We start from the raw sequence: 23,581 nt of genomic DNA on the forward strand, positions 1-23,581 counted from the left end.
ATCCACGTTTGGGCAGCTTTCCAGCACATTTCTATGGAACATCTGTGTCTGGTTTGTGTTTGACTTGGAATAAAACTCAAAAGAAAAGCTGTGTTTGGATTAAAACCCACCCTAATATGAACAGGATTGGTTTCTGCTCCTTATCTCTGACGGGTCCGTCTTCTGGGAGGTCGAGACGTCTGGATTGTGTCACACAGCAGAAATGCTTCAGAGCAAACGTCTGTGATGGAACATGAAGAAGCAGAGGAACATCCTGGGGTTTCATGGAAAGAAGATCAAAGACTTGGATGCTGCTGGGCCGAGTTCATCTACTTGGATTTTTTTTTTAGACCCAATCTGAAGTCTGAAAGCATCTGGCAGTTTGTTTCTGCCGGATAAGTGAAAGTGAAGCCGACTGAAGGAAGCTAAACTGTTCAACTAAAACTCAATATAGTGCTGTCTGAATCTACAATTCCAAAATCCAGAGCCCTAGATAGAGATTTCCCAGAATTCTCTGTGAAAAACCTGTGTGCATCGATGCTCACTAGATTGGCAAAGATAGACCCCAATGCATTGCGTTTGACCAATTTTAACCAAATAAAGTATTTCAATGTTTTTCTTTTTAATAAACCGTCAGCATTTTATTCTTCAGAACTCAGTAGACTCATAAATAATCGTCACAAAACGCTCACATCAATTAGATTTTAACTTTGTGAAATCAAAAAGTTGTGAGCATGAGAACTGGACTTTTTTAAGTGGTTAGAGGTGAAGGAAGGAATTCGGACGGAGCCTGAGTGTAGATCTCAGCTTACTTAGGTCAGAGGTCACGATCCGACCGTCAGAAAGAGACTTCTACGGCAGGTTTTCTTCTACTTTGAGCGACAAGAACACAGAGGAACGTCTGGACTAATGTGGGACTTTCTTAAAAAGTTGTGTCTTCGTTTGTGTCTCACCATGGTAATCAAACATGGTGGGGGGAGTGTGATGGTCTGGAGCCAAACTAGACAATCTTCACTGCAAAACCTTCAAATGTTACGAACAGTGCCGGTTACAGGTCTAGTTTAAAACACAATTACGGAACAGAGTAAAAGGATGAAAAAAATCAAAATAAATACTTTTTATTGACAAACAGACATTAATACTTTGGCCAATATTTCTGTAGTTCACTGACAAAAGATCATTTAAGGCCTTCATATACTCAAACTGGCACTGTTTTTGTCACAAGCTTAGAAATGTTTAAACCAACTCAAGAAACTCAAAGATCTTAAAACAGAAAGCTGGGAAAAACAACCAAAACTGCATCTCTATGGAAGCCCTGATCTCCTCAGACATCCTGTCTCCAGAGGAGTTCATGCAGATCCGCCTTGGTGGATGTTTGCACACCTGATTGTTTAAGCCCTTCCCTCCTGCTCCTCACTCTTCCAACGTAAAAAAATAAAAGCTCCTGGTTTTCTGGCCGCTCGTTCCTGTTGCTCAACTGAAAGCCTGACGTGTGGCGTGACGATCGTCTGTGATGAAACGTGTTCCCGTCATGACACGTGCATGTTAGCGTGCTCCGTCATGTCAGCACATGAAAACCTTTAGCAAACAGAGAACACGGAGCTGAAGGACTTTAACAAATCAGAAGATGTCTCTGCAGAGAAACTTTAAAAATAAATTTCAGATTTTTTAGTTAAAAAAATCAACAAAGGTTTTATGACATTATGGTGATTATCTTGTATTAGCTTTAAAACCTTGGTTATAAGATCTCAATGTGAACACTACAAACCAAAAACCCCATTCATTTATTCACCAAACACACTGTAGTTGTTAGATTTTTAAACAGAAAATGTAAAAAATAAATGTCTCTGACTGGAATAGATCTTTATGGGGTTTTTTACGGTGCTGGTGCTGTCACAGGTTTTGGTGGTAAAAAAAAATCACCAACCTTTTTTTACAGTGTACCTGTGATTCTGCGTTGATTCAGGAACTCCAACGCTCACCAGGAGTGGGACAACGGGGAGAGCGGTTACTTCCTGCTGGGGTGTTGCTGAATGCACAGATTTATGACGAATGGGGGGGTTTATTGCATGTAAAAAGCTCAATCATCACATCCTGTTATACGCTGATTTACCTGTTCTTGGCGTGGTTAACTCGTTTTCCGTGGTTTTAACATCCAAACACCAAAAGAACTCCAGCAGACGTCGTCCACCTCCGGTTTCCTGCATCTGAACAGCTTCCTGTTTACTCGGGGGGGTATCGCTCACCATTTGTGTTGCACCGCCAACGTTATGTTGGGGGGTGTGAGGGGCTGTAAGCTAGCAGGAGAGAGTGTAAACAAGATGGATGATGGGAAGTAGGGGTGGGCTTACTCTGTGTCAACTGAGACGTGAATTTCTGAGAAACTCCTGCCGCTCTGTTCTGTAACCTGCCGGAGGAGACGTTGGCGGGTCCAGCAGACCCGATTCCTGCCTGGAGGGGCCGAGGAGGTCTGGACGGGTTTTCCTGGTGGCACTGCGTTTGTTGTTTTGCTCCGACGAAGAGTCGGCCGGTTGATGAAGACGACGTTCATCTGAAGCACAAACGCTGAAGCAGAAGACGAAGGACAGAAACAACTCGTTTTTTTCACATGAAACTGAAATGATTAAACCAGAACGGAGTTTGCTGACTTATTTTAGGTTTTTTCTGGATTGTGTTTGTGTGAAGGAAACAATATGTGCAAACTTTTCAGTGAAAAAACTCTGTGAAGGTCTGAAGTGTTTTAACTTCTGCGACCTTTGATTAAACATAAAAACGTCTGCAGACGTTTCAGCTCCTTGAAATGAAGATCAGTGGAGCGTTGAAGGACGGCCAATCATTGACTCGCTCCAGGAGGAGGAGCAGGAAAGCTGACGCCAGCAGAGCATGGGAGCTGTAGACCCGGGATCCTGCAGATTCTGGATCCTGCAGATTCTGGATCCCGCAGACCCTGGATCCCATAGACCTTGGAACCTGCAGACCCAGAAATTTGCAGACCCTGGATCCTGTAGACCCTGGAGCCTGGAGACCCTGGAGCCTGGAGACCCTGGAGCCTGGAGACCCTGGAGCCTGGAAACCCTGGAGCTGCTACCTTGAGCTTTCTAAACGTCAGACTTGTTCAAACACAAAACAGGCAGAATAACAAGAAAAAGGCCGACGTTGTTTGGAGAACGTCTCACTTTAAGAGCCATTAAACCAAATCAAGGCCTGTTTGTTCTAAAGTAAACCTGCCTGAACGTTCCCGATCCGCCTTAGTGGCTTTTTCCTGAAGACAGTTCTCCTGAAAGATTGTTTGAATTCCCAGGCAAAAGAAATTATCTTCTTTTGTTTGCAACAACAAAAAAATCCCCTCTTGATTCATTGTCTCACTTCCAGCTGAGATAACACAGAAACAGTTTAATAAAGTTTATCTCTGGATTGTCTGTAACTTGATCAGCTGGTGATGTCCTCAGAATGTTCCGCCTCCAGAAGAACTCTGTTTTTATTTCACCGTGGATGTTCTTCCAATGTCCTGAGTTCAAACTTGATTTATTCGCCGCTTTTAGACATTTTCTCTGAGGAGGTTCTGTCTTTTTTCTGTACCGAGCATCATCCAAAGCTCTGCTGAAGCTCATCCTGTAGGTGGAGAGGCTTCTCAAACACAGCAAAGTGAAGCAGAGACGCTAGAAAAGCCCTGAGGAGGGATGAAAACCAGCAGCAGATGTGAGGATTTACCCTCCAACCAGGTGAGACAACAAGAGAGCAAAGCAGTTCCCAGAATGCAACAAGAAAAACAGCCGGTCAAAAGGAGGGAAACATTAACAAACTTTGGTGGGTTTTTTGGTGCAGCAGTGAAATAAAACGGTCCTTCTGAAGGTGAAGCTACTGAGTTCAAGGGAAGAGTTTTTAGTAAATGTGTCCTATTTAACGGTCCAACCATCCTTATTTATATTGTCCAAAATTCCTCTTAAATCCCATATTTTGAGAGGAATTTGTCTTAAAGATTCTGTCTAAATGAGTTAAATTAGTCACAACTTTCCAGTCTCCCCATATAGTTCATCTGTTTCTTAAAAAATGACTCACAGTTAGCAAAACATAAACTTTAAAATACTGTCAGTAAAAAAACTAGAAACACTACAGAGTGTAGAGTAAAAAAAACATAAATTTAAAATACAATGTAAAGTTAAAAAATGAGAAAAAACTACAAATAAGAAAAATTCAAAACACTATGTAAGGTAAAAGAAAAAAAAATTAAAAATGAGAAAATGTAATGTACTGTAAAGTTAAAACCCAAACATTACTATGTAAAGTTAAAAAAAATACTATGTCAAGTAAATTAAAGTTAAAATAATTCCTTTTTGAGAGAAAATGACTCAACAAGCTATTTAGGATTTATTCTTTTTAGCTGCTAGTCGGTTCCCTCTGTCGCATATCCAGTATGATATTTAAAATTAAAACCAGACAAAAATACTTGGTGCTTTACTTTTGCAGTGATCTGTATTTTAACTTGGCATTAATAACAATCTATCCGCACATAATCACATTTATATATATATATTTATATACCATCTCACATTTAAAGCTCTTGCTTATATATTTATATCTAGTCAGGCTGAAATCAAATTATTTTAAATAAAAACATGAAGATGATCACTGGATTTAACTCATTAGGATTTACAGACTTGTATATCTGTACTAGATACTGTCCAGACCCTACTGATACTACTATACTGTCCAGTATCTAGTCTGTACCAACTGATTTTCTATATCTAGAGTATCTAGTTGAGTCATTTCATCCTGAAAATCCTATTTGAGGTAAAATCTTTAAAGAGACAAAATTCTTTTTACTGCAGACGTTTTGTCGCTTTGTTTCAAGACTTTTATTTGAACATTTACATATAATCTTTAAACTAATTGTATTTGAAGATGACCCACGTCTTCATATTTAAGTGGTCATTTAAGGTTTGGATTATGCAGAACAATCGTAAACCGGAGATGTCCTGTTTTTGGAGCAAACCTTTAGAATTAAAATTAGTTACTACGATTGTTCCAATATAAAGAAATTGAATAATACTAGTGAAATGTTATTTTGTATCAGTAAATGTTTTTGTATGTGTAAACATTTATATGATTTAGCAAAACGTTTTGATGTTCAGGGCATATTTGTCAACTTGATAAGTTTTGTTTCTGTGTAAATTTCACCTTTTGGTTGGACTTTTTGGTTCACGTCGATCATTTCAAATTTGAATAATGTTTTGTCTATAGAAGCAAATAAACTTCAGTGACACTAGTCTTACCTTAAAATGGTTACAGTCCAGAAACAAGGCGAGTCGGGACAGTTGCAGTACTTAAAAATGGGATTTGTTTGGAGGAAAGCTGTATAAATATACTTCACATACTTTAAAGAAAAAGTTTTCTGAACAATAGATCTGTTTTTTTTTAGATCTAATATTTCAAATGATCAGAGCAATAGACCTACATGAGTGTTTTTAGCTAATTTCAAGGTTTAATCTTAAAAGGTCAGTAATCTTAAACTAAAAATTCAACCGGCTTCATTGTTAGATTTGTACGGAGCCCTCCAGGATAAAAAACAAATAACTATTTTTTATTTTTTTAAACTGGCACCTGGAGGGCTCCGTAGATGTGTTCACTTAAAACAAAGAACAACATTTTATATTTTCATTTGCTTTGAGGAAATTTTTCCAGTGTCACAGAAAACTGACTTCAAGTTAAAACTAAAAATGTGAGAAGCCTTTCAAAATAAAAGTCTCACAGACCAAATCTAAAAATCTTCACCTTTCACAATAAAGGCTTTTAGAGTTCAAGAATACAGGAAGGAGAAAAACAAAAGACATCATGGACTTTTTGCACTTTACTGCAACTTTTATTTCTCTCTTTTTTTGGAAATACACTAGAAATGTTTACAAAAGCATTGTAGAAACATTTGTGCAGTGTAAAATATCAAAACTAAAACAGAAATCATTTTGCACCCAACATGACAAAAGGGGATTGTCATTTTCAATTAGTCGACATGTCAAATGAAATGTTAGGGTATCAAAAGGGGAGGTGTGGCTGTTAGAAACAAACAGAGGGGGTAATGGCACAAGTGCTCGTCCCTGAAGGAGGGCTTCATTCATCTAGAGTCATCACACAACACGAGCGCTTCACAAGATAATCCGCCTTCCAGTTCTACAGGAATCAAAGCCAGACAGCTGCAGCCGCAGTCGCAGCCGCAGCTGCGCAGCTTCCAGCCTCACAAACCTTCACTTCAACTCTGAAATGCAGCTTGTAGTGATAAATGCACAACACTAGATCACACTACAAAGAGAAGGACAAACACAAAAAGCAACACAAAAGCAGGAATGTTCATCTTTAAAGTTTGTGATTCCTTGAAAAAAAAAAAAAATCCCCAATTTTGTATTCATCCATTTTTAACAACTATATTGCATTTTTTATTTTTACATAATACTGAGATTCTTGCAGCTCAAAAAGCAATCTTGATGTTTTAACCCCAAAGGAGGAAGGAAAACAAAAATACCCGTCACTTTTCTGCTTTTTTTTAAAATCTGGCCTCGATGGAAAAGGCACACACTCATAAACACACATGCACGCACACAAGCGCACACTGCAGCGGTGGCACAAGTCGTCTTTTTGTAAAGTAGGCGGTGGTTTTGTGGCACGGACACTCCTGGACTGACCTATAGGGGGCGTCTTTGGTCAAGCAGGGAGGGGCCAAAGGCCTGAAGGTCGGTAAAGGTCAGCGTGGCGGAGGGGAGCGACGGCTCAGGTGTCTCTCCGGGTTTAAGGGCTCTCAGGTTTGATGAGGTGAACGGCTGCGGGTTTGCAGAAGGCGGCGCCACGAGTGCGGCGAGGAATATCAACTAAAACAATCTCCTACATACTTAAAAAAGATCTCCCGACGGCGCCGGGACGCCTTCAAATCCAACAATTTCCCCCCCAAGCTGGAAGGTTTTTAGACCGTCAGCTGCTCGTGGGCGGGGCTCGGCTTTGGCCAAACAGCTGATCGCTGCAGCCGTCAAGACGGAAGAGGGAATCCTCCACCACAAACCAAAAATCTGAAGGTCCAGGAGCCTTTTGGGGGTTCGAACCCCATATTTACTAAAGCCCACCACCACTTGAAATGACTAGACCAGCGATCCTGTAAAGACTAGACCACCGATCTCAAAATGACTAGACCACCGATCCTGTAAAGACCAGACCACCGATCCTGTAATGACTAGACCACCGATCTCAAAATGACTAGACCACCGATCCTGTAATGACTAGACCACCGATCTCAAAATGACTAGACCACCGATCCTGTAAAGACTAGACCACCGATCCTGGAATGACTAGACCACCGATCCTGAAATGACTAGACCACCGATCCTGAAATGACTAGACCACCGATCCTGAAATGACTAGACCACCGATCCTGAAATGACTAGACCACCGATGGTCAGGAGTCGGCGCTCCACCGCCTGTGACCGCTAAAGCTTTGCATCTTGTGCTCAGGAGTTCAGCCGGTTGGCACCATGGGGGGAGGGGGAGGACGAGGACTTGAAGCCCTTGAAGTTCAACCTGAAGCACATTGTAATGACCCCCCCCCCCCCTCCGCAGGGGGGCGTGTTTAGCAGCAACAACAAATACAAAAGTGTAGAAAAGGAGGCGCTCCGTCAGCTGGAAACACGGAGGCGTCCGTCGGCGGCGCGGCTCAGGAGCAGCCGGAAATGTGGGGCGGACCACTTCACGCTGAAACGAGCAGGACGAACACGTGTCCAGGCTAAGTGCGGGGCGCCTTCCGAGCGGCGAGTTCGGCGTGTGGACAGAGTCACCAGAGTGCTGCGGCCTGCCGCTGAAACGACAGACCACAGGTGTGGGGGCCGTTTCCATCCATCCTCACTGTGCTTCCCAGGAAATGTAACAGCAGCAGCGGCGCCGCGGCCCGCCCACGCCGGCGCCGCGGCCCGCCCACGCCGGCTTTGGTCAGAAGTTTCTAAAGCAGGTCCCTCTTTTCACGAACGTTCAGCCACAGATTTCCAGCGTTTTTGCAGCCCCGCTGTAAGGCAGAAACAGGCTCAGGCCTCCCTTGTAAGTTTTGTGGGCGTTTCTTTCCTTTTTTGTTTGCGTGACAAAAAATAAAATAAAAGAAATGTAGTTTTTCCAGAGAAACGATCACAGCAAACGGGTTCAGAGACTTGGAAGCTCTTTGAAAGGGTTTGACCGGAGTTTGGCAGAGAGCAGGAACTTGGCTGGAACGTCAGAAAAAACCTGTGGTCCTCAAAAAAAAAAAAAAGTAAATACAGTTTCATCCGCTAAGCATACAAGTGCAAAGAGTTCACACTGGATCAGAGTTAGCTAGAGTTTGGCTCATTTTGCTCTTAAAAATAGTGTTTTGTTTCGTTTTTTTGCCTTTTGAAGCGTCCGAGGCGCGGATGCAGACGTTTCTGACAGTCTGTTCCTCACAACACTGATGACAGAGGAGAACCGGGACCGCGGCCCCCTCAGGAGGAGAGTGGCACAGGCCGGCATTGGCCACGCCCACTGGGTGTCCGGGGTGAAGGGAGTGAGGGTGGGGGTGTGTGTGCAGTAGGACGGGGGCGGAGCGTGTCCCATTGCCGAGGTTTGTGTTTTTTCCCAGAATCTCCCACCCCCCCACCCCCACCCTCGTGCTGCCGCCTTCCTGAGTTCGGGAGGAGGGATCCCGGATCAGCACTTCTGCGCGTCCACCGGCGACAGGGCGATGTAGGAGCCGTTCCGCATCATCTGGCCGGACGGCGTCTCGGAGCTGTCGTCGGGTTTGCTGCTGACCTGCGTGTACGCCGCGTCGTCTTTCCCCGTCTGAGCGAGAGAACAGAGTCAGAGAACGGAACCGCACAGAACCACAAGAACTATGAACACTTCCACTTTAAAAAACAACAACGGAGATGATGATGATGATGATGAAGTTACAAAAACACAAACAATAAACCAGAAATGTCAAATAATGAAAGAACAAAAAAGGCAAAACTGAAGACTTACAGCAAAAGAAGGAAAAGCCTCATTAAAATCAATACGTTTTACTTCATTCTAAAACAGAAAGGAAAAAAGGGGGGGGTTACAGGAAATTAAAACTGGAACATGGTTAATACAACAGTTCATATTGCAATTAAGCATTTTCACATCAAGCTAAAACACCGATATGTTTAAGCTAACACTTTAGCATCGGAGATTTAGCGAACGGCGTTTACCGCACTTTTCAATTATTTACAGAATCTAGTCAATATTTCTATTCTTCAATTACAGAATAGCATTTCCAACACAGAACTGCGACACTTTACGTTAGTTCCACACGATAAGGCACATCTAAATGCCTCAACGTAAAAGAAAAGATATATATAAATAAAACCCGGAGTGCCTTTTATATGGATTAACTCTGGTTACTGATGTCGAAGCGATTTTGAAAATACGATAACGTGGCTAACATGAAAAAAAAAGGTTGGGTGTTACAGATGTTGTAAATAAGCTAACACGGCTAACGCTACTAGCATGGCTAACGTGTAGCAAAGTTGGATTGTTTTTTTTTTTAACATGTTACTAACAAAGTTGGGAGTTAGCGCCGACCCTGTAACATTTGTCGTAGCAATCTGTTTTTTATGTGTTGCAAAAAAGATTTGGTGTTACAGATGTTGTAAATAAGCTAACACGGCTAACGCTACTAGCGTGATACAAACAATGTCTGTGTCTGAATTCCTTCACTATTATGGTGCGTTTACCATTTTGTAGTGCTGTCTGTGCATTAGAATTTACCCAAAAGATTGGCGAATATAGACCACAATGCATTGCGTTGAACATTTTTTGCAGAAAAAACGTTTTTTAATTAACTATCAAGATTTTCCTCTTCAGAACACAGTAAATTCATAAAAAGTGGTTCTTTGTTTTGGTTGATCATAGGTGCGTGAACAAACATTCGGATTCGGGGCTCAGATGCCGGATCCGACAATCGTTTGCAGCAAAGTCAGCAGCTTTACGGCAAACATAAAGATGCGTATGCAGCAAAGTCAGCCGCTTTGCGGCAAACGTAAAGATGCGTTTGCAGCAAAATCAGCAGCTTTACGGTAATTGTAAAGATGGATGCGTTTGCAGCAAAGTCAGCCGCTTTACGGCAAAAGTAAAGATGCGTTTGCAGCAAAGTCAGCCGCTTTGCGGCAAACGTAAAGATGCGTTTGCAGCAAAATCAGCAGCTTTACGGTAATTGTAAAGATGGATGCGTTTGCAGCAAAATCAGCAGCTTTACGGCAAACATAAAGATGCGTTTGCAGCAAAGTCAGCAGCTTTACGGTAATTGTAAAGATGGATGCGTTTGCAGCAAAGTCAGCCGCTTTACGGCAAAAGTAAAGATGCGTTTGCAGCAAAGTCAGCCGCTTTGCGGCAAACGTAAAGATGCGTTTGCAGCAAAGTCAGCAGCTTTACGGTAAACATTAACAAGCTTTGGGTTAAACTTGCAGAAGCTGAGCGCAGTTAAAAACAACAGACATCCAGTCAAAAACATCACAAACTAACATTTCCTATCGTTGGTGACACTACCATCTACAGCTGTGTGAGGACCACGCACGCCTACGTTAGTGCGCATCACTACTGCGGCTCTCAGCGCGGCGGCGCGGCCGCTCCTTACCTTCTTCTGGCGGTTTCGGCAGAAGAGGACGACGAGCACGAGCAGCAGGATGATGCCCATGCCCACGATGAAAACGGGGAAGTTGGAAACCAGCGTGACGATGAGGAGCAGCGTCTTCATCTGAGCTGCCGACCCGTCGTCGATGGTCGCCGTCTGCGGCACAAAGAGGAAAAGCGTGAGTTGGCGCTGGGATCTGTCGCTCTGACCGCGGATCAGAGGATCTCCTCACCTCGTTGACAAACATGATGGGAAAGATGGTCTCGTTGATGTGGCGTGTTTTTCTGAGGGACAGAAACCAGACGGTCAGACGGCGGGAAAACAGAAAAACACGAGTCGAACCGGCAACGGTTTAAAGTGAAGAGAAAAAAACAATTGTAAAAAATAATCAGTTACAAAACTGGTTTACATCTAAAGTAAAAGTTGAAAATCCAAAGAAATATAAAACATTTTGGAAAAAAAAATGTAAATCCTGAAACCATGAACCTTAGTTAGCCTTAAGCCCATTGGCTTATAGAGGTTCTGATGATGTCATTTCTGCTTCACAACAGAACCTAATGGGAAAATAAAGCTGAGTTACTGGTACAAAATTTAATTTGGCAACTACCACACCAAAAAAATAAACATAAAGAAGTAAAATTATGAGATTTAAAGTTGTAAATTCACGAGAGGAAAAATTAATCTTAAATTTATGACTTTATGCTCGTAATTCAACAGTTGTGACAATTTTTCTCATAACTTTACGACTTAAAAACTGTCATCAAGCTGATTTTCCTCACCGACTCCTTCATGCTCTTTACAAAACGCTTTTTGGAGCGTCCAAAATCCAGCGCCCGGGAAAATCTCTCAGAACTTACCAACACATACGATTTTTCGTTTGGATAAATGTTAATTTACTTTACGTGTTTTAAAGAAATCGTCCAAGATTTCGGCATCAGAAGTGGATTCATAAATTCTCTGGAAAACGTTCCCATCTATTAGGTTCTATTATTGGGTTCAGCAAATTGGCGACCCCGTATTAAAACAGTGAGCGTTTGGGTTCAGGAGACGGGACAGTCCTGCACCATAGGGGTTACATTTACCGCCGTCCTCCAACAGAGGAACAGCTGTGAAGCAGTGAAGGAACTCACGGGAAGCCCGGGATCCTCTTCACGATGACGTTGAGCTGCGCTCTCTTGCAGGCCCGGATGGGGACTCCTGTGGTCTGAAAACACGGGCAAACAGCGTCTCAGTCCAAAAGCTGAAGCAGAACACCTGAAAGCGCGGCGTCAGCCCCACGGACTGCAGGACCTACAGGCTGCAGGTCCAGGTACGTCTCGTGCTCGTCCTTGTTGGGGTTCATCCCTTCCACGGCGTTGATGTATTTGGGGTCGGCCTGGTAGAAGTGGGGGAAGGAGACCACGATGGGAGCACCTTGGAGGAGAGGAGAGGAGGAGACACGTGAGCACAGAGATACGACGGCGTCTGGGAGCCGTGGAGCGGCCGAAAGCTTTTATTAGGGGCCGAAGGTTGAGGAAAGAGGAAACCCCCCACTGAAGACCTTGAGAGTGAAGGACAAAGCTCCTGCGTTCCTGTAAACGAGGTCAAACGTGAAGAAGGATCCAGGTTCCCTCCTGGACTTCCTGGTTCCCTCCAGACAAACGGTGGTGTTTAGATTAAACCGCATTATCCACAGATGGATCGTAAAAGCAGCAAGATTAGATTTTACAGCCGCTGCAAGCTTTGTCCAACGACATTTTCCCTGTTCCTCAACGATCTGAACACAGAAATACCCAGAAATGCTGCAATATTTAGCTTCATTGACCTGCTTTATGTCAACCTTCATCAGAAAAACGCTACAAGAGGACACTAAAAACACCCAAATCACCATTTTCATCAGAGCGGGTCTTTAAATCTGAGCAGAAACACTGAGGTGTGATGGAAAAGGAGGATAACTGTTGTAAAGAATCTCTCCTTTGATTAGAAACAGACGGGAAAAAGCAGCTAAAGTGCTGCCAAGACGATGACCTGTAGCTACGGACAGCAGAAAAGGAGGGAAAATGTGCTGGTTCGCAGGTTTGAGGCGTCCGGAAAAAAACGGGAAGCAGACCGAAGGTTTTCAGCGGCGGTGAGTTCGTCTGCTGCAGAGTCGGCAGAATTTCCTCCCAAACGGATGACGAAAGCAGAGCAAACGAAAGGCTTGAATCGATCTGAATGAGCAAACAGCAAAGTCCAGGTTTCAGGAACCGCCATTAATGACTGTGATTCGCCGCTCAATCGGCGCTCAGATTGCCTTATCAGAGCCATAAACGGCCTCCGATGACCCCGCTGCTTCGTCAGCGCGTTAATCATCGACACGGGTTGAGTAAACTCTGCACGCCGCCCGCTGACTGGAAGGTTTTGGGGGGACGTTGTCCCGCACGCCGCGGCAGACGTAGGTCAAGCGGGGGCCCCCTACCTTCTCTGCAAACGCTGACTTTCAGCACGCCGGTGCCCAGGCAGTCTCCGGCCGGCACGCAGAAGCCGGCGTTGGCGGGGTTGTCTTTGGGGCTCATCAGGACGTCCTCCGGCGGGGCGAAGCGGAACGCCTGGATCCCTTTCACCTCTACGTCCTCCACGTAAGCCAGGTGGATGGACCTGGGGGCCGACGCAAACGGAATCAAACAGGAATCAAACCTGAACAAGCAGCGGCCCGGGCGGGCGCCGCTTCCCGTCTCGCCTGGCCGCCACGCTTTGACTGTAAACAAATCAAAGGGCAAACGAACCTGCAGAGGTCGGCGGCGAAGATGTAGAGCAGCTCGTTCCTGTTGATCAGCGGGTGGAAGACGGCGCCGTCCGTCCCGTTGATCATGTTGCTCTGGTTGGACGACCACCAGGACATTTCCCTGCAGAAACAGGAGGCAACTTCAAACTCTGATCACGAAATGCCACTGGTTTTTCAAAATAAAGGTGGTTTCCCACTGTAAGGCTCTTCCAAATAAATACTAGAAAATCCCAAAACGGTGCGTTCACATGCAGCCCGTTCTGTAGGAGTAACTTTAGGGAATTCTGGGTAAAGATCCTCTTCCTAATGCAGCTTTGTGCGGTTCATGTTCTGACCTAAATGCTAGATAAACTATTGTGACATGATGCTGCCTGTCAATACTGAAAGAGCCGCGACGCCTTTCCGTGTCAGGCGGCGCGTGACGCGACGCTCCTGCCAGAACCGGTTTGAGCCCACGGATGCTGACGGCATCACGGATGTCGGTTATCCAAACCGAGGTTTTGCAACCTCGCTCTGCGTGACCAGCTATCCTTTCGGATGCCGGTTGTGCAACACTGCAAACATCCCGGGGAGCAAAGTGCTGACAGAACACCCCACCCACCCCCCACCCCAAAAGAAAAAAAAAAGGGGGGTTACCTCAGGCCGTTCCACGTGTCGATTTTGCCGTAGTCCAGGTAGTTCTGCTCCCCGGTGTGGAAGACAAATTCTCCTTCATGCGTGCCGTTTTTCTGCAGGACAAGCACACGAGAACAAGTTAGTGGGGGGGTGGGGGTCGCTGTAGGTCAGAGGGGTGTTTGAACTCGACCCTCAAAGTCCACTGTTGGATCTGTGCTAAAACCTCTAACCTGGTTTTCAGACATTGGACCGCTCTTCTAGCTTCTTTTTGCTCAACATCCTTCTAAATTTTCTCAAAATTCAAGAATTTTTGTCTCATTAAGAGCAAGGATCAAAAAATAAGAAAATGTTAATTAAAATGAGTCCAAATCCTTTTGCTCCAAACTCTTGACACTAGAGAGAATGTGGTTTAAGACTCAAACGCAACTCAGTCATTTTGGTTTAGACTGGCCTTCATTGCCTTTTGTTCTAGTAGATTGATGTTCTACGTATCAGTGCCAGTTTTAGCATCTATGAGGATTTATTTACAGGGGCCAACTTGATCTAAAATGACTCATTTCCTCTTTTAACACTATTTTTTGTCACCGTTTTCAAAATAAAGGTTATGAAAAGTCAAAAAATACAAACCATTAAGCTTAGAGCTAGTAAAATAAATCTGTATTATTGGGCTGTAGAACAATCCAGCAGCTTTTTTTCCTGTTTTACATGTTTGTGTGGAACTCTTTCTTTGTAGATTCTAATATTTTATTCTCAGATTTCTCACTGAAAAGCGCCTCGCTGCAGACAGATCATTGAACTGCTTTTCTTTGGATTAAATAAATGAGTTAAGTATGACTCAGGCTGGATTTGAACTCACGACCTTCTAATCACAGGGTGGACACTCTACCACATGACCCCTGAGCTGAGTTTTTGGGCGGCGTCCTCTGAATTGAGGAAGGCGTCGGCGTCCGTCTTTGTGACGAAGTGCTGACTGAAGGAGAAGTAAAACCTGATCTCTCAGCACCCAAAGTCCTCGTTTGCTCTCCAAAAACAGGATCTTTGGTGGGATTTGAACCGACGTCACGCTTACCTTCCACATCAGCCCGAAATATTCGTCCACGTCGGGCTTCATGCTGTGGATCTTTGAGAGCAGCGGGTCCTTGAAGCCCCACAGGATTTCGTGGACGGTGCGGTTCATGAAGACGTCCACGCCCAGGGAGGACATGTAGATGGACACCATGCTCCGCAGGAAGAAGGAGTAGGAGTTCAGCTCGTCCATCACCGCCTGGAAGACACGAGACGCGGCGTTGGCCGGGAGGAAAGGCGGCGGTGGAGGGGAACTCGCCGTCCCTCCGACCGGACGGAACCACCGTTTGAGGAACTGAAATCGCAGCCGTCATCCAAAGCCGGAGGCGGCGGCGCTTCCTGGCGTCACTCACCACAAAGGGGATGTTGATGGTGGTGACCATGTCCACCTCGGGGTTACCGGCGGACTTCTCCGGGACAAAAACAAAGGATTTGGGGTTCAGGGCGTAAAGCTTGGTGCCGTTCTCCAGGAACGTGACGTTCTCCCGCGGCCGGTATTCCCTGTGGAGGACAGACACGGTCCGTCACGCCCGCCCGCTGCCAGTCTGGAAGCCCCCGGGCGCGAGCCCCGCCCCGCCCCGCCACGGCTGCAGCCCGAGCGCTCACCTGTAGGTGTACGGGCCGATCTGCTTCACGGAAGCCTTCTTGCCCTGCAGGAACTCCCAGGGGTTGGTGACGTTGAAGAAGTAGTACTCCATGTAGACGGGCGGGGGCGGGTTCTTCCAGGACTCAAACACCTGGCTCTTCTCCGTCAGCGTGATTTCCTGCGGGGCAAAAAAAACCACGTCAGAAACGGTTGGCGGGAAGCAGCCCCGCCCACCATTCCCGTCACTCATAACTGCGATTTCTATAATCTGTCCTGCTAGCTTACAGCCCCTCATACCCCCCAACCGAACATCAAGCTCAGACGAGGAAAACAAAGACGTTTATGGATCCAGTGAATGCATCAGAATGGAGCGGAGCAGGGACGCTGTGGCCCCGCCCACCGTACTTTCTACAAATACAATCTTTTTCATTTTTCGTCTGCTCCTGTTTCACAACCATTTAAAGAAAGTTTTATTGTAAAAATATGAGAAAAATACTACAAGAACATGTCAAAAAACAAAACAAACATGGCGGTGGGTCTCAAACATTTGGTTGACTTGAAGGGCTGACTGAGATGTTTGGGGGGGGGGGGGGGGGGGGCGGCTCATCTGCTCTGAAAAAACTCTTAAATGGCAGACGAGCTTCCTCCTCCTCCTCCTCCTCCTCCTGAGACGCTCTTGAAGAAGCCGGACACGCTGGTCGCTCACAGCTGCTTATCGCCGTGACGCCGTCACTTAAAGCTTCCTGTTTGTGTCGCCGTTTCCAGGAGACAAACGGGTTTTGGAGAAACTTTGCAGAAGCGACAAAGGGCAGGGATCAAGTTCACAGGAATCACTTTGGTCTAATGATCCGACATAGCAGAATGTCCCATGAAAACGTCTGACTGTGAGCAGAAGTGTGTTTTTAATCAAATAAAATGTGGTTTTTTTGGTGCCACAGACTCCAGGTCTTCCCTCTAGAGGTATTTAAGAGGCTGGACTCTCTGGAGTCCTGCTGACTTTATAATTAAAAGCTGGAAGTGAAGAAGACGACGCTGAAGGCCGACAGGGACCGATCCCTGGTTTGAAACCGGCGCTGTCAGCTGGGAATTCAACCTTTGACCATCCTGGTCTGCCGTGACCTTCAGCTGAAGGTCTGATGACGGCCTGAGCCGCAGCCAAAGCGCCAGAAGGTGGAATTCAGCGCCGCGGCCTTCACCTTCAAGGTTGCTTTCACTCAGGGACAAGCCTTCAAAACACGGCGGGAGGGCGTGGCAGGAGGAGTCTGCCGCCATCTGATTGGGCGAGGCAGGAGCGAGGAATTAGGCGATGGCTCTGGGGCAAAAAATCCTGCCCTCGGGGCCGAGAAGTCAGAGAAATTCCTGACAGGGCCCCAGGAAGCCGGTGGCGGCGCCGGTCCGGAGCAGCATCTGCTCAGCTGCGTTTAGAGGGAAAACTGTGGCGAAAGAGGATTAGCCGCCGTTTCACGTCACCACAGTGGATGAACTTCCCAAACTCCTCATTCGGGCCTCCGTCCAGGATTTAGGACGAGGCGTTCAGAGTAAATCCAGGCGCGCCTCCTCCTCCCAACTCAGAAAACGAGGAGTCAGATTGATGGATAGCCATCTGAAAGTGGAATGCCAGTTTTTTTTTTTTTTAGGTAGGAGCAGGTCAGCAGGATGTGAGCAGACAAATGCAACCCCACCCACCCTCCCCATCACCTCTGCTCCCCCTCCAGCATCAGATTTCCCCGCTTCACCTGCCAGGACTCCTTCAGGAAATCATCTCTGCTTTGATTTGTTTGATAAATGCATCAACAGAAGCCCCCCCCCAGGTCACATGATCTTCAGGTGAACTCTCCAGGTAGCAGTGGGATGAAATATGTCACTGGGTCACGGGGGGGGGGGGGGGGGCATAAACGACAAATTCCTTCACGCTTTTTTCACTCAAACGGAACAGATGCGTTCAATGACCCTCCTTAGAGCGGGGATCGAACCCTCGGAGCACACGTGAAGGCTGATCATCTGATGTGCATCCGCGTAAACGGGACTTCCACGCCGGTCATGCGGACCCCTGCTGCGGGGAGGGGGACACCGCCTCCCGTCCCGCGCACGCGCGCGGACCTACCTGCTTCAGGCGTTCGTGGATCATGGTCTGGAAGACCTGAGCCACCACCAAGGCGATGCCGAGGATGAGGAGGTGAGCGCTGACGATCCCCGTGACGTAAATGCAGCACGATCTCCGAGTCATGGTGTCCGCGTGCGCTCTTCACGCGCGTCCAGAAAAAAAATAATAAAAGAGTTTGGCAATAACGAGAAAAAAAGGTAAAAGGGCGAGAAGTGCGGTTGTGAAACCTCAGTTCCGCCGTCTCCGGAGCAGCAAAGTGGGGGTTGAAGTTCTCCTCGTGGCTCCGCGTGCTCCTCCCGCTCCGGCTCTGTTGGCACTTTAAAAATGGGCTCTAAAAACGGAAAGTTCACTTTTATCAGGCGGAGGAGCCGCAGGAGGCGCGAGCTGCTCGGAGTCGGCGGAGAAATGAGACGGTGGCTCCGCCAGCATCGGGTCGTAGAAGAAGGGCACTCCTCCTCCTCTTCCTCCTCCTCCTCCTGCTGCTCCTCCTCCTCCCCGCATAAATAAAGGCAGTCAGGCGAACAGCGACGCTTCGGGCCGCAGTTCGGGCGGCGGAGGTGTAAAGAAACAAACTTACCTCTTTGTCAACAAAATAAAAGTCGATTTTAAACCAAACCAAAATGGCGTTTATTTGTCTGTGAGCGGGACAGATTTGAATCTAGATAACTTTATTAGCAACATCTGAGGTAGCACGGGAGGGGGGGGGGTACTTCGAAATTTGAACTTCATCCGGTGTTTTGACAGGAAATAACAAAAACCTGCGCAGCGGTTTTTCCGTTACTTTTCTATGCAAACCGCTATCTCGCCCCATCGTGACTCCTTAAATAAGCCCCGCCCCGATGCGAATACAGTCCCGTTTAAACCACCAACAGCCGTTGACGCGAGCGCTTTGTCTGCCGCGCGGGCGTTCTGATTGGCCGGCGGCTCGACGGACCACCGGCAGAAGACCACCCCTCCCGAGATCTGATTGGTCCGGCGTGGGGAGAGCGCTGCTGAACTTCATCGACTGATTTCAGGGCGGGGCTCCCATAAAGGTGGCGGAGCGGTGGGAGAAGCGGAGCCGAACGCTCGACCTGCGGCGGAGAAACGGCGGCGCGGCTCCGTTTTACCGACTCCTGCTGCTTCACAGCGGCCGGCAGTCCCACTGACATTATTCCAGACAGAGAAACAGATGGAAAAAGTCTCAAATGAAATTTTTTAATCTATTCTCCCCAAAAAACACAATTTTCTAGAGCAGAAAATGAGCGAATTTAAGGAAATTATAAATACTTGTGAAAAAGATAAATTTGAAGAACGAAAAACAGATTAAACCAAACGAATCTAGATGTTGTTGATGTTTTTATTTTCTGTCACTCTTTTAGTAAAGAAAAAACATGGCATCACATTTATAAATACATTTAAAACAAAAAATAATCATCATAAAATAAAAAACATTACAAACATTTGAAACAATCATATTTTGGAAAGTTTTTTTCATGTATTTGTCTTTTAAAAAGGATTTCAGTTTGGTTCACGCAGCCTTTTTTTGGGAGTTTGATGGCTGAAGATCATAAGTGAATCTTTTTTATTTGGTTTTGTGCTGAATTTAGTTCTTCCTCAAGAAAAAAAGAGTCTTTTGAAATCCTCACGTGTCAGTGAATAAAAGCTCCTTCAATGGGGCAGTAAAATGAAGTCAACTGGTGTGAATAATTGCAGTCATAAAGTGATTAACAGCATATAAATATGAGTAGTGTACACACAATTCCAGAGTTGTCAAACAGTCAATATTTGCAAGTGAAATTTACATTATTTCTACAAACATTTATGATCAATAAAAACATATTTTAGACTTTAAATGTTTTGAGAAGTGAAAACCTTGCTTTAGTTAACTGTGAGCCCAAAATTACGGATTTAGCACCAAATGGTAAGACAAGAACTTAAATTGTCTGCAGAAATTGTTGATGTTTTAAATATAAATTGCTGAAAACGTACGTTTTTCCTCAATTGCTCAAGTCTTTTGGCGTCTGCTCTAAACACATTTAAACGGCTGCAGTTCAAAAAGGCTGGAAGGTCCCCCGAGTTTTCTCTGCAGCGAGGGAAATGAAAGTGGGCTCATTTGTTTGTCTATTTAGAGCCAATTCCCGCACGACACAACTCCATATCATTATGTACACATTATTCAGTGATCCTTTACCAAATGACATCCCCACCAGCTTCCTGAAACAAGTAACAACCAGTCCTGAGAGGTTGAACGCCACCGCGTTTGTTGGCGTTCCTCAAACGTTTTCAGGCTGGATTTTACTGCCTGTTTCTTATGTTCTCATGTGAAACTCCAAGCCTGAGTCTCAGCTGGACGAGGACCAAAGACCAAAGCATCAGACATAAAAAGTCGCAGACCCGTGAGCCCTAAAGCCAAAACGTTGTTGCACATTTTTTCTACGGGCATTCTGTGGGCGACGGGTCATTGTGAACCCTAAAGTCTCAAGTCCACTGAGCGGTCCGGTCCGGTTTAGAATGGTCCAGGCAATTCAGGTGAGCGTCTCCACTCAACATTCTACTTTTAGTTTTTAGAGCCTTGCGTGGTCAAGCTCCAACGTACATTTCTGACCTTTTAACTCCATCATCTTCGGCTCGATCTTTGAGGTCTTCCAACCAAAATCTATGAAGCGTTCCAAAAAACACACTTTCAGACTAGAGGGAGATCTCTCATAGAAAAGGCGTTGCTACTCGTCTTTGGATTTTATGCTCCTATTGTGAAGCGCTTTGTGATTCCTTCTGGGAAAAGTGCTACACAAATTAAGATATTCTATTCTGTTCTCGTCTCAAAGTTGGACCGCCAAGGTGCATGCGGGGGGAAAACTATTACCAACAACAATGGAGGTCATCCAGCCGCTCATTTGTTCCCTTTGGCTCTTGGTACTTTGTATCTTCAAAACATTGAGTTGTGGGCGGCGAAAAAGGAATACGGCCACTTTTATCATAGTGACCTTCAGCCAGTCAATCGGTTTCAACAGTAGCTCCGCCCTAACTGGTCCATTCCATTTTTCTATGCGGTGGGCCCACAAATGGGTTTGGTCTGGCCTAATGGGTCGATTTGGTCATGGAAACGCTCAAAATAGCAGACTGGACTGTACAGTATACGACATTTCAGGGGGAAGTAGGTGTGACGCAATTATTCTAACCCACCCACCGTACGAGACTCGAGGGAACTGCAAGACGCACCTGTACTGCTGCCGCTCCTCCACACGACCCTCCAGGGACCCGGACGACCCGAAAACCTCCATCGGTCAATGAGTGCACCAAGTGACCAAGGCCTTAGCTCAATAAACACACACATTGATTGTGTTTCTTTCTGACAAATTCCTTTGTTTTGGCTGACTTGTTCACGGTTCTCTCATAGTCAGAGGAGTCAGTGCTCCCCCTTGTGTGGACGAGAAACCAGCAAAAATGTCCAAAACAGGAAATAAAAAGATTCTATTAATGTTTAGCGTGAAAGAACAGGCTTTGAATTTACACGTCACCGATTTCAGAAGCTGCTGTGGGAATCTGAGCGGATGCAGACGGCTGAGGGGAAAACAGAAATGCCAGCCCTCCAAGGCTTGCCTCTGTTCAGAGGCCTTCAAATCTTAAATTTAGAAAAGGTCAAAGGTGACGTTTCTCTAGGACTCAGAGGCACTGAGATCATCCGGTGGCCATAGGGTTGAAACGGGACACCTCGGGGGCCATAAGTTACCCCCCCTCCTTGTTTACAGACAACAGCAGCTGCTTGGCTCCACCCAGGACTTAGCCAGGACCGTCAGCAAGAAGTCTCAGCAGGTTTCTGTTAAAAACAACAAAGACTGCTCCCCCACTCACACCGTCATCTCTGATTGGTCACACCCAGCGTAGATCATTCACAGAAAAGGTTCTTGGTGTTTCTGAACATGTCCAGACTCAGAAGGTACAAACCTTATCGCTGATGCATCACAGGTAAAGTTCACCCACAGGCCCACAGGACTAGGAGCCAAAACCGCTTTCATGACGTCTCATCTACAGTTTTATTTGGATCTACAGTATTTTTTGTTTTATTTTGTTGAGTCTTTTCTTTTCTGCTGAGGTTTCTGCCTTGTGTTTGTTTGATATCTAACCGTTTTCTTTTATTTTTAAACCTGCATGTCCTTTAGTGTGTTTGGTTTAACGGTTGATCGTGGTCAGAACCTTTTGGACAACAGTTTTACCGGCGTCTGACACCTAAAACCCAGCCCCCCTTTTTGTCCTTTCTGCTGGGATATCTTAAAGGTTTCCGCTTCCTCCGTGCTGTTGGTTGGGATCTGCTCACAAACCTGTGAAGACCTGCGCCAACCTGCAAACTGTATAATATGGAGGTTTCACCTGAGCGCCGCCCACACATGACATCCCAGCATGCATCTCTGTGTTCCCAACTGTTGCCCCCCCTAGCAGTGTCTCTCCCGAATCCAAATGCTTTGGTTTTCGTCTGAGCTGAGAGGTGAACACGGCCATCCAGCGTCTCTTACATAATCCATTCATAAATAAAACAGAACAAAAGGCTGCAGGTCGGCGGCGGGAAGCGATATATGTGGCATCATTTGATGTCGAGAGGAACCGTCTGGGGGGCCGGACTCTCACCAATAATGTCATCCAGTGTTGCCTCATTGTCCCGGGCCTCACGGCTGCTCCCAGAGGATGGGGGGCCATAGGAGGGGGGCGGCATCTGTTCAAACAACAGCGGTGCAAAAAAAAAGTTAAAGAAAATCATCGGGGGGGATAACAGCAGAGTAAAGCAGGAACATTGTTTCTGCCTAAAGAAGGGGGGGTGAAGGAGGTTAACCTCAGTGACCGACTCCTTTCTGTTTGGTCAGCAGAGCTTCACTGATGTCTCCTCTTTCTGCTGAAGACGCCACACTTTCAATGCAGAGACTCCTTTCTATCAACTGATATTTATGCCACCATGTTGCAAACTAAACTTTCTAAGTTGCAAATGAAATTATTCAATATTTGCTTTTAAATGCTTTTTCTTTGCTTCCAAATTTTTTTTTTGCAACCCAGAACGTTTTGTTTTCATTGTGGGGGCATAAATATCACTTCATAAAAAGCGAGATAAGACACAACGTATGTGAAACCGTTTGTGTTGCAAATGCAAATAAACATTTTTGAATGCAAAAAAAAAGAAATTAAAGGCAAAAAATGTTTTTAAGCAAAAAACAATTTTGAAACAAAAAAAATGTTGAACGTAAGGAAACAATCGAAAGCGGAACAAAGGTTTTTTAAGCAAAAAAAATGTTTTGAAAAAAAAAAAACAATTTTGAAAGCAAAAAAAAATGTGAATAAAGAAAGATTTAAGGAAAAAAGCTTTTTTAAGCTAAAAAAAATTTATACCAAGAAAGTTTATCAAGCAAAAAAAAATTGAAAGCAAAAAAAAGTTTTTGAAAGCAAATATTTAATGTTTCCATTTGCATCTTAGAAAGTTTAGTTTGCAATCTGGTGGCATCAATATCACTCCGTATATTTCAGGACTCTGGATGTTTGTCTTCCCCCCCCCCCCCCCCCCCCCCCCAGGCCTGTGAGTTGAACTCATGAGTCTGAATCACGCGCTTCACAAAGAGCTGCTAAATCCTCTGGGATAACTGATGGGCGGAGTCTCTGTAAACTTTGGAAAAGCTCAATGTAAACATTTCTACCTCATAATATGATTTAAATGAAACCGCGTGGCTGACAAACACGGTTTCATGGCTTTCAGACGGTCAAATCTACAACCTATAAGCAACGATACAGACGGTTTCCACCCTCAGGTCAAGATTTCACGTCACAGAGAAGCTGGTGTGAACTTATGTGCGACGGTGGGAGGAGACTTTAAATGAAAGGATCAAATATTTCTAACAGTTT

The 23,581-nt window shown here is 45.5% G+C and overlaps 2 protein-coding genes and 1 long non-coding RNA gene across 6 annotated transcripts in view; all 3 read right to left on the reverse strand.

Annotated features, from left to right (window-relative positions):
- Positions 1 to 554: 554 nt before the first annotated feature.
- On the reverse strand, positions 555 to 4,026 carry LOC110015591. The gene is made up of 3 exons (XR_002290804.1): positions 2,093 to 4,026; positions 1,924 to 2,008; positions 555 to 1,557 (listed from the first exon to the last, which is right to left on the reverse strand). It is a non-coding gene; the product is annotated as an uncharacterized LOC110015591 (long non-coding RNA).
- A 1,788-nt stretch (positions 4,027 to 5,814) lies between these two features.
- On the reverse strand, positions 5,815 to 18,146 carry zenzai (protein). 4 transcript variants are annotated; one of them, XM_023958061.1, is made up of 14 exons: positions 17,947 to 18,145; positions 17,720 to 17,858; positions 15,636 to 15,793; positions 15,383 to 15,530; positions 15,034 to 15,228; positions 13,986 to 14,077; positions 13,351 to 13,470; positions 13,044 to 13,222; positions 11,901 to 12,019; positions 11,737 to 11,810; positions 10,839 to 10,890; positions 10,610 to 10,762; positions 8,977 to 9,024; positions 5,815 to 8,796 (listed from the first exon to the last, which is right to left on the reverse strand). In XM_023958061.1, exons 2-14 carry the CDS (start codon positions 17,840 to 17,842, stop codon positions 8,665 to 8,667), a joined length of 1,593 nt encoding a protein of 530 aa, XP_023813829.1. In that variant the 5' UTR covers positions 17,843 to 17,858; positions 17,947 to 18,145; the 3' UTR covers positions 5,815 to 8,664.
- Positions 18,147 to 19,170: 1,024 nt separating this feature from the next.
- The window catches only part of LOC101172169 (coiled-coil domain-containing protein 158), a 29,006-nt gene continuing 24,595 nt past the window's right edge, over positions 19,171 to 23,581 (reverse strand). Inside the window, exon 24 of the mRNA XM_020705653.2 lies at positions 19,171 to 22,409. The gene's annotated coding sequence lies outside the window, so the exon portion shown is untranslated. The remainder of the gene's footprint in view (positions 22,410 to 23,581) is intronic.

The sequence above is a fragment of the Oryzias latipes genome, chromosome 9 (assembly GCF_002234675.1).
Source record: "Oryzias latipes chromosome 9, ASM223467v1".
NCBI lineage: Eukaryota > Metazoa > Chordata > Actinopteri > Beloniformes > Adrianichthyidae > Oryzias > Oryzias latipes.

What these genes read in the sequence shown, in the direction of transcription:
- zenzai (XM_023958061.1), bottom strand. Translation starts at nt 17,842, where the DNA reads ATGACTCGGAGATCGTGCTGCATTTACGTCACGGGGATCGTCAGCGCT. An exon ending in TCCACGAACGCCTGAAGCAG is followed by an intron (nt 15,794 to 17,719) that starts GTAGGTCCGCGC and finishes TTTGCCCCGCAG; the next exon opens with GAAATCACGCTGACGGAGAA. An exon ending in GACACGTGGAACGGCCTGAG is followed by an intron (nt 13,471 to 13,985) that starts GTAACCCCCCTT and finishes CTGTTTCTGCAG; the next exon opens with GGAAATGTCCTGGTGGTCGT.